General features: G+C 43.4%; 1 protein-coding gene across 1 annotated transcript in view; it reads left to right on the top strand.

Moving 5' to 3' along the window:
* The first annotated feature begins 4,319 nt into the window (after positions 1–4,319).
* PLPPR4 (phospholipid phosphatase related 4) overlaps positions 4,320–10,624 on the top strand; it is a 40,701-nt gene continuing 34,396 nt past the window's right edge. The window contains exon 1 of the mRNA XM_039228422.1: positions 4,320–4,479. Within this exon, the coding sequence (XP_039084353.1) occupies positions 4,402–4,479 (78 nt within the window). The 5' untranslated portion in view covers positions 4,320–4,401. The remainder of the gene's footprint in view (positions 4,480–10,624) is intronic.

Genomic DNA, 10,624 nt, shown 5'->3' with positions numbered 1-10,624 from the left:
GTTATAAGCCTTAAATGAGGTAAAAGGTGCAAAGCATTTTGAACAGTGATGTGTCTATAGTGAGCATCATGTAAGTGCTTTCTATTGTTATGACAAATTTATTATCCTGTGTCTTCTCCCCTTCCACTTGCATTAGACTCCAGTTTCTGTGAAGGCAGGAACCATATTCTATGATTTTATTCAGTGGGTATCCAGTAGGAAATGCGCCTCTCACAAAGTCAGGGGGGTGGGGGTGGGTAGTCAATCGATATTTGCAGGTTGAATGGATGGATAGATGAATGAATGGACCAATTTGATAACATCCCAAGTGCTTTCACATGTACTGTCACATTTGAGCTCCCAAGTGCTGCTGTCAGATGGCACCAACACATCTCTCATTTTATGTCTTAGGAAACTGAAACTTGGAGTGACTTACTTGAGAGCAGATTTCAAATATAAATTCTGAACTTGAGCTCAGGTCTCTGACTCCAAATCTCATTCTCTTCTGGTTCGATCTATTTACCTAATGTTTTCCATCTCTGAATCCTCTCTACAAGATTATTCTATAAAAGAGAGGAAAGAAAATATTTTTTTTTAAAGTGGGATAGAAGAAAAGAGAATCTGGTCAAGAGAAGGATACAAGAGTTATAAGAGGAATGGGCTTTGAATTCTGAAGCATTTCCTGATCCTATACCATGTAGTCAGATCAGGCTGGTCTGACCACCTAGAGAGAAAAGGAAAGCACCTATCTAATGTTTCAATAATTTATTGAATTACTGAGGTGTGGTCCCCATGCGTCTCTGATATTTTATCACACGTTTTCAGCTCTTGGCTGTTGTGGACTCTGGGTCTAGAGTTCTCTCTTGTCCAGCAAGAGAGTGGAACACAAGATTAAAAATGTGAGAAAAAAAAAAAAAAAAAAAAAAGTGAGAGGGGCTAATGTCCAGGAGGAGACAAGAGCCCTGAACAAGGCTCCTTGCTCTATTTTTATTAGCACTGGAAGGCTTACAAGCATGATGGACCCACACAAAGAGACAATGCAATCTTGAACATTAACTCATGGGCCTGAGGGAACGGGGGTTTTGAAGATATGCGGTGTTAGGGGTTTGGGTCAATACAAAACAAAATCCTGGCTCTGGTGGAAGGTGGTTTACAGAAGACAGGAGGCCCCACCTATGTTTACCAAACTGGCCTAGGGGACAAGAAAGACTACTTGCTACACCAGGGTCAACAAGGCACCTAATTAGCTCCGCTCTGGGCAACTTCCACCCTCCTGCAGTCTAGAGCCCTGTTTACCTATTTTGGTCCTTCCTTCCTGTGAAAGCAGCTTTCTGCTATTGTACTAAGTTGGGGGGCACTTCCGCCCTGAATACCTAAATTGATTACCTCATCTTGGATGTTTACATCCTGAGGTTTCCTATTCCTATACCTTTGTCCTATACTGGGGGCCTTTGCTCCATTTACCTAACCTAATCTTGGATGTTTTCATCCTGAGATTCCTTATTCTTATACCTTTATCCTATGCTGGGGGCCTCTGCCTTGTTTATGTAACCTAATCTTATTTTCCTAAGCTTGTTTACCCAAACTTGGGTGTGTACATCCTATGGCTTTCTCATTCTTTATGCCTTGTTCACCCATTGGTGCGACCTCAGGGAATGCTTAAGCCTATTCTCCACACTTGGCTAGGGAAATTAGGGGGCTACAGTGGTGAGCCTTCCGTTTTACCTCCTCTTTATTTAGGAAAGCTGAGTTTCCAGGATGATAAATTCAAATATCTTCTTAGTTTTTTACAGCCACCAAGAATTGCAAATTTTGTTGAGGTATTAAGAAAGTTGAAAAAAGGAAACACACACAAAAGAATTTTGGTAGTAACGAGAAGTATAGTTACTGGTTAATAGCATGATGACCAATAAACAGAATCAACTAACAGTTATTAAGCATTTAGTATGTGAATGAAACCATGTTAGATGGTTTTATAATCATCATTTATTTATTTTTGCCCATACCCCCACGTACCTCCATCATTTGATTTAGTTGGTTTATGCATTCCTTCAACAAATATTTACTGAACACTTATTTGTCAGGCACAATCCCAGTTACCAGACAAGACATACTAACCTTTTAGAGCTCACATTCTAGTGGGAGATAAAGTCAATAAAAGTCAATAAAAAATTGACTTTTTTATAAATACTTGCTAAACTATCAGATAGTAGTAAGTTCTATGAAGAAAAACAAAATAATGAGTAAGGATGAAGAGTAATGGAGGCCTGAGGTGATCAATGCTATTTAGGTGGAGTGAGTGGTCCTGAGGAGTTTGAATTTGGGCAAAGGTATGAAATAAGTAAGAGGTTAAGCCACACAGTGTTGACAGAAGGGCATTCCTGGAGGAAGAAACAGGAAGTGCAAAGTTCCTGAGGGAGTACATAGCTAGTCTAGGACTATCGGACCATTAAGGCATAGGGCAACATTAGCGAGTCCATGAATCAGGCAGGGCCCTCCGATAAGGCTTTAAGGAAGATGTGAGGAATTTAGGTTTTCTCCTGAGTGTGATGGGGAGTTCTTGGAGGCTTTGGGCAGAGGAATGACACAAGTGGATCTACTTTTCAAAAGATCTTCCCGGCTCCTGTAGAGGAAATGATCTGTAGGACACAGGGCTACCAAGAGTAGAAGCTGGTAGATCAGCTAGGAGGCTCTTGTGCCAGTTCAGGAAAGAAATGGCTGTAGTTGTGGAGGGTGAGGGATGGGGGCGAGCTGTCGGCTTTGGAAGGTAACATAGCTCTCTTCTGATCAGGCCACTTTCCGAGCGAAATGAGTTAAGTCATTAGCTGAGAACGACAAGATTTGAAGAAAGAGAAGGTGTGAGTTGGTCCCCGGAGATAAGAAAGTGAACAGACTATGGAAAAATACTAGGATTGTGGGGGATTAGGAGCGGTTTGAAGTTTGCTGCCATTAGTCTAACTTGAAACAAGACCACATGGCTGTGTGTTTTTCCCTACCCACCTTCAGTTGTGCTGGTGGGAGCAGATAATTGGGTTTAGTTGGGGCTGGGGTTCTGCCAGTGAAGTGTGGTGCATAGGGAGGTGGAAATGGAGTTTGGAACAGCTGGGCTCTGGAACCCAAGCCCGACAGAAGAAAATGAAAGAAAGAAAAAGAAAATCAGACTGTCTCCACACTGTCAAAGATCTACTGGAGTGTGCTATCAACTGAATATCTGCGTGCCCTCGAAATTCCTGTGCTGAAACCCTACCTTCCAGTGCGAGGGGATTTGGAGGTGGGAGCATTTGACAGACAATTGTTCAGATGAGGTCATGAGAGAATGGGGATTGGACTGAGAACTTCGGCATTGGCGGTCAGATGCGTCAAGTAGAGACTTTGAAGATACTGGAAATGGCCAGTGGCTCGTCATCATAGGAGTGAGCTATCTTTTTTATTACATAAAAAAGTGTTTTCTGCTTGCTGAGTGTTTTCCTTCCAGGTTGCCAGAATAACCACAAAGCTGAGACCTGCCAAGCCCACTGCCAACGAGGTGAAGGACTTGTCTTATGTTGTTAATGTCTGAAGAGGTGCCTCTGTGATGCTGGCTTGGTTCGAGAGGTGTGATGCTGAGGTCAGAACATGCCCTGGCCTCTGGAGTCAAGGAGGATGCCCGCGCATCTGCCCCATCGACGCAGGGAACCCTCACCATTCCCAGACAGGTAATGGTGTTCATCAGCAGGAAGGGTCGCTGTTGCAGGGAACCGGGGAATCTCCTAAGCAGAGAATCCTCAGAAGGGGCCGTCATTCCTTGATAGCAGCCAACTCTCAATAAGTTCCCACCAGGGCCTACTTTTCAGTATGGGATCCAAGTTTTAGCTCCCCGCAGGTAGAGGTCCGTGTTGATGCCTAGCGAGGGTCAGTGCGCAGGACCTGGGCTTCTGCTCTCCAGCAGTCCTTAAGTAAGCGTTCCTCGAGTGGCCCGGGAGGCTTTCCGGGGTTGGGGAGGGTGGGGTGGGGTGTCTGAGCTCCTCAGCCTCTCTGCTGCAATATCCAGGGGTGCGTCCCCCCTTTTCCGATTCTTGACGTCAAGCTCCTCCGACAGCGCCAAGCCTCGCAAGGGCGGTGGAGAGCAGAGGGAGGCTGGCAGGGAGGGGAAGCCATTGCAGCAACAGCTCGTGGGAGGGAGCTGGACGTCTCTAGGTGGAGAAAACCCCGGAGCGAGGGCCAGAGTAGGGGAGGAGGGAGACCTGCCGGTTCAGGGAGCCTCTTGCGGCAAAGAGGGGCGGGGAGAGGCGGGGGCGCTGCATGCCACGCGCTGGCTCCAGCGGTGCCCGCGGGGAATGTGACATCAGCGGCGCCGGGCGCTTGCGGCTGGAGCAGGCGGCTCGCCTCGGCTGCGCCGGGCACACCTCGCCAGGGGGAGGACGCGGACTCGCGCAGGCCGGGATGTCGGCGAAGGAGAGGCCAAAGGGCAAAGTGATCAAGGACAGCGTGACCCTCTTGCCCTGCTTCTATTTCGTGGAGGTGAGTTGGTGCAGCGCCTTGGCATAATGCAGATCTCGCCGGCAGCTCCGGAGGGAATTGGGGTCCTGGACGGTGTCGGAGGCGCGGAGACTGTGCCCGGGTGCGCGTCGCTGCCCTAAAATGCCCGACCCTCCCCCCTGCCCTAGGTTTCTCCGGAGCTCCCCCGAGTGCCCCCGTGAGCGTCTGCCAGCCAGGGGTGATTATCACGAGTGGTGTCGCTGCTAGGGGGCCTGCAGGGAAGAGATACCTGTGTGAGTGAACGCGGGGCTAGTTCCCTGGCCCTCCTGTAGCGCCTGTGCACAGCGTCCGCGGCCCGCAGGGGCCATGATGCCGATATTTTGGGATGTGTGTCTTCCGTTTGCAAGTACGTATCTAGACTAGAACTCTGTGAGCTGTTGGTAACAATTCCAATGCACACAGCCATGCTCAGAATGTATGAGATCTGGGGATGTTTATAGAGCATTAGAATTACTGATTGCTTCAAGAAAAAAACGTTCCCCTGTTATGATTTCTGTGGTGCTCACATCTGCTTCTAAAATTGGGTCTGCATCCCTAGGCATCAACCTATTGGCCCTTTTCCATGGTTAACAAAAATTATACATATATGTGTATACATATCATGTATACACATATGTATGTATACGTATGTGTAGTATTTTAAAAATATGTGACATCATCTGGTTTTGCATGGTTTGTACATGTGCACTTTTTTTTTCTGTGCTGAGCAGCATTACAGATAAGCAATTGACATACAAATGTAGTGATAAGGAACCTCTAACTTACCAAAATGCAGTATTTAAGAAAGGAACAATTTATGGGAGGGTTGTAAAGATTGACGGGTACAGTGATTCCATGCACTACGGTCCATTGCATTAGGAAGACATTTTTTAAACAAGAGGTTTATTAAATCATAGGTAAAAAAGAGATGTATTGGGTAGGTTTAGGGAGATAAGATGGTTTTAGGTATAATTGTATGTTCTGTAATTAAAGCCTGGATTGCATAGAGAATTATAAGACTGTTGCTGAATTAAAAATATCCTTCACTGGCTGTCTTTTCAGCCAAATATGGAGGTTTAGCACTTCCAAGTGCAGATAGTAGACTCTGTATTTGATGACTGTGAGGCTTATCTATATTGAGGGATAGCCAGGGCCTTGAAACTTGGGGGAAGGGACATTGTCAGATTGTTTGTTGTAGAGAACAGTATATTTGCAAATTTCTCTTAGGTGTCCTACATTTTGAAAGCAGTGTCACTTATAAGAAAGATGTATGTGACTTGCATAAGTCTCAGAAAAATGAAGGGTAACTCCTTCATCCATGACCCATAGGAGAAAAAAAAAAAAGATATCCTGTTTATTTAAAGTAATTAATTGATTCATTTATTTTCATCCTTCCTCTTTCACAAGGGATTTTGAGACCATGATTTAGATAATATTGCTGAAATATAACCAAGAGTTTTCTCAAGGAAAATGTGGGCAGCAGAGGATTCCATGATGAAAAGGGAAAATAAATAGAAGACGGGATACCTGACTTTAAACCAAATCATGTCAGGCCACTTGTCGCATTGCTAATCCACTGTGGTTTAAAACACTTTCATTCACATCTGGACCCCTTATGTGTTCTAGGAGAAATCAGTTCATTTCTGGGTTCTACCTCCAGGATGGAGCACACCTGAGGTCAGCTACAAGCTGATGACGTATGGATGGTGACTATATGGCTTCAAGGAAAATACTTTTATGAAAGAGGATGCAAACCAGAGAATTAAGAATATGCCTTTAAAGAGTCTGTGTGTGCACTTGGAAGTAGCTTTAACAGGGGTACATATCCCTTAATCCAAAACATTAGGAGTACGCTTTTGAAATGTGTCTCTCATAGGGACACCTAGCTGGCTCAGTTGGTAGAGCATCTGACTCTTGATCTCAGGGTCTGGAGTTCAGGCCCCGGATTGGGTGTAGAGCCTACTAACCCCCGCCGCCCCCCCCAAAAAAAAAAAACTGACAATGAAGTGTGTCTCTAGGAACAAACTTCTCACAATTGTTACTTTTTTTCTATGAATGGAAATAGTCCCGAAATCCTTACATTCCCTTTGACCTATTCACATACCCTCTACGAATTCCTTAGCAGGGCAAGCTATAAAACAATTGCTTGAAGCCTATGCATGGAGTTTGAGTGAGCATTAATGACATTATATCTTGGGGGTAACAGATTTCAAAGGGAGAGCCACAAAATTGGATTGTGAATTATCTCCCTGAAACTTCAATGCATGATGAACCACTAAAGAGCCTCTAGAAAATGGGGTAAGACATTAGTACACCAATTATTTAAGGGGTTGACAAGATGCACTACCAGGCTTCTTTGGAATGACTCATTTTGAAGCCAGTGAGATCGAGCTTTATATCTCCTTTGGAGGATGAATAAATAGCATGAATTAACACGTCAGTAAGATGCTCTAGAATAATGACACTTTGTTTTACAACATAGTTTCCCAAGACTTTAGTAATTAAAATAGAAAAGTGAAACATGAGTGAATCTTCCATCACAGGCCAGCCCAAAGCACATATTTCAAGCCTTTCTCTGTTACTTCAGACAATAATTTAAGCCATCTCTTTGCCAATTTCCTGAGTTGGTTTGGGTTCCAGAGCATTCCTGAAATTGACCTATCTTAATAGACCTGAATGGAGACAGTAACTAACTGGGTGCTATTTACAGTTTGTACAACAATAATGGCAACCATTTGCAAGCACTTAATAGATACTCAGAATAAGGAAAGCTAAATGCTTCACGCACACCATCTCATTCAGTTTTTAAAGTTCTCATTAAGAAGCCATTATTGTCTCTGTTTCAAAGAAGAAACAGAAACTCATGAACGTTCAACAACTTGCCAGGGTTTATTTACAAAGCAAGGTCAGAGGTATAGCTGAGTGCTGATTTAGAACATGTGCTCCTAACCACTGCACCAACTGTCTCTCTCAACATGTTGAAAGAATATTCACATAGGTAAAGTTAATGCCTATGGTCTCCCACTAGTAAACATCGGAATATGTAGTTTAAAGTAACGGCATATTGATAAAGATGACAGTCTTGCCTGATAACAGACCAACTTTCCCAGCTGAGTTCCTCCTCCTCAGGCTGCCTCGTGGCACAAAGCGTTGGTGGACAGTGTATACTCCCCACACTGACTCACTAGTTAGTGGCTGGTGTTCCCTCAACAGAGGAAAGAGTGGAGACCCTGGCAGCCCATGTGCAGAGTGTCAGGGCGTGGAGATTATATCCCTGTGGGCATTGGCTCGAAACCTCTAAAAAAACCTCAAAAACCTCTAAAATCCCCACCAAACTCAATGTTAAGCAAACATCAAATTAATGGAAAGCATCAATTTTTGTACATCTTTGGTTTATGCTGCCAATTGTCTGCTGATAAAGGGGTTTATGGTTGACGGGTAACTAAATACATGAATATTACGTGGTGATTGGAAACACATGTGATGATTTTCAGCAAGATACCACATTTTATGAACAAGTTTGTTTATTTTCAGCAAGATACCACATTTTATGAACAAGTTTGTTTATTCGGTCTTGCATTGTACAACTTGAAAGGAACTCTCAAACAAGCACATCCATGGCCTTATCGGGTTCAACAGAAAAGCAGGTTAAAAAGGAATGTTCCACTAAAGAAAAGGTTTCTTTTGCCTTTACAGTTCCAAAGCACTCTCCAACTGATGGTTGTATCACTTACGGTGGCAATGGCAGCCCGCAGCACACCTAGAATTCGTAAAAGGTCTTTCAGGCATCATCACCCAGTATTACATGTGATAAGGCTGATTGTGAGCCTAATGCATTTTCTTTATGCAAGCCATCATAATGGCTGTACCTGTGCTCAGACTCACCATTTTGTTCTCATTAGTCATCCTATTTAAAGAAATGGGCTCACATCAATTCAGCATGTAATAGCAACAAATGACAAAGACGTTTTAAGCCCACAAGGTATAAATTCTTAATAAATGCAAAAGAGATTCTTTTCATCTAAATGTTCTGTTTTATGACATACATTTTTATTACTAACCTAATGCTTATTTTATGGAGGCAGAAGAGCTGTGTTTGACCAATACACAAAGATACTTTTATAGGACTACAGATACACAGTTTGAAATTCTTGTGTTTTTGTACATGTGCCTGCACTCACGCACACACACCCCTACACACATAGGCATGCACAAACATGGGTGGAGTGAGAATATCATCTCTCTCCATTAAGCATAAAGTAATAGTATCTGAAGCCTTATAGATTCAGAATATTTTAAAAAACAGCAAACTTGAAATTGTACAGAAAGTTTTCACTAGCTTGAATGTTGTAGTTAACAATGGATATGTTTTAGGATTTTGTTAACGCAGGCTAATTACTCAGGGTTGATAATACAAAATGTGTTCAGGAGTAGAAGCCATTGTTTCTCAGTGGCCATCCTACCTGGAGAAGTCCCAAAAGCCTTTGTTTGAGTACAGATAGCTGTATCAGTCAGAACAGCACTGTCAGTCTGAATAACCACACATCCTCATGTCCTGACAAAACATTCATCTGCTTTTTGTTTCCTACCCACTGGAGAGTGTCCACAGATTCTGCATTGTAGCAAAGCTTAATTCACAAGATTTCTGTTCTAGCTTATGACCTATGTGAAAATCATATAACTCATTTGATCCCCTTGCTGAGAAATAGAGCTAGCTTATTTTCTTCTTCATAAACTTTGGCATCCGTAAGAAGTACGAAATCACATTTGTGCATTGCACATACCAAAATAGTAGCGATAAGTTTCTCCCTTTTCTAGATGGCACCGGGAAAGTCTGCTTAAAGTCTGCAAACCCTGCCAAGAGAGATGAGCTGACAAATCTTTCCTCCTCTTTTAGAGTCACAATGCGCAAAGTCTTTTCATGAAAAACAAGAAGGAAGTGGAGAAGATAATAGATTCCTAAGTTCTAGAGAGATTAAATGAGGACATTCCCATAAATACCAAGTATTCAGAAACAGGCAGAACCTGCGATTAGGGAAATCTGTGCTATTCCTCAGCACCAACGCCATTCTACTGTGTCTCCGTGGCCAAGTCACTCACAATGTTCTTTGCCCTACTTTTCTCTGACAGTCAAAAAAAAAAATTGCCTTCTACCGACCTCAAAAGAGATTGAAAATAATGATGATAATATAATAATAGTAATAAGACAGAATCATCAACTTCAAACCTCTTTTATGTGACAGACCCTGTCCATATGATACCTTTAATACTGAGAACTACCCAAGGGGCACCTGGGTGGCTCAGTCGGTTAAGCGGTTAAGCTTTTGACTTTGGCTCAGGTCATGATCTCACGGCTCTTGGGTTCAGGCCCTGCGTCAGGCTCTGTGCTGACAGCTCAGAGCCTAGAGCCTGTTAGTGATTCTGTGTCTTCCTCTCTCTCTGCCCCTCTTCCCCTTGTGCTCTGTCTCTCTGTCTCTCAAAAATAGACTTTAAAAAAAACCTGAGAACTGCTCTAGAAGGTAGTATCAATATTGTATTAAGGTAGTACGAAGAAAGTATTATTATCCCTATTTTTTATTTTTTTTAAGTTTATTTATTTTGATAGAGAAAGACACACAAAGTGAATGGGGGAGGGGCAGAGAGAGAGGAAGAGAGAGAATCCCAAGCAGGCTCTGTGCTGTCAGCATAGAGTACAACACAGGGCTCCAATTCATGAACTGTGAAATCGTGACCTGAGCCAAAGCCAAGAATCGGACAGTTAACTGACTGAGCCACCCAGGCACCCCTATTATCCCTATTTCTTAAATCAGCAAACTATGGCCCAGAGAGCTATTTCTAGGGACACACAGCAATGAAGTGAAGCAGCCAGGATTTGAGTGCTGGTCCATCTCACTCGCACTACCATCACATCGCCCTCTCTCACACCTACTCTAAGGATACGGCTAACTGTGACAAAGCAGTGGGATAGGAATGCTGGCCTCTGCCATGACTGGGGTAGCTTCTTGGTGTCTGAAGGCAGATACTTGAAAGATGTCTGCTTGGAGCTCCCTTTGAGTTGTGGAATGAAGTTTTTCTCTTTATTCATCTGTTAACCTTGGCTCTGTTAGTACTATCTCCTACTCAGAGTAAGTGATTTAATCCTGACATG

The sequence above is a fragment of the Hyaena hyaena genome, unplaced genomic scaffold (genome assembly GCF_003009895.1).
Source record: "Hyaena hyaena isolate Hyena2069 unplaced genomic scaffold, ASM300989v1 scaffold_32, whole genome shotgun sequence".
Classification (NCBI taxonomy): domain Eukaryota; kingdom Metazoa; phylum Chordata; class Mammalia; order Carnivora; family Hyaenidae; genus Hyaena; species Hyaena hyaena.
The sequence above is the reverse complement of the archived record's forward strand: the minus strand, read 5'-3'. Positions and strand labels throughout refer to the sequence as shown.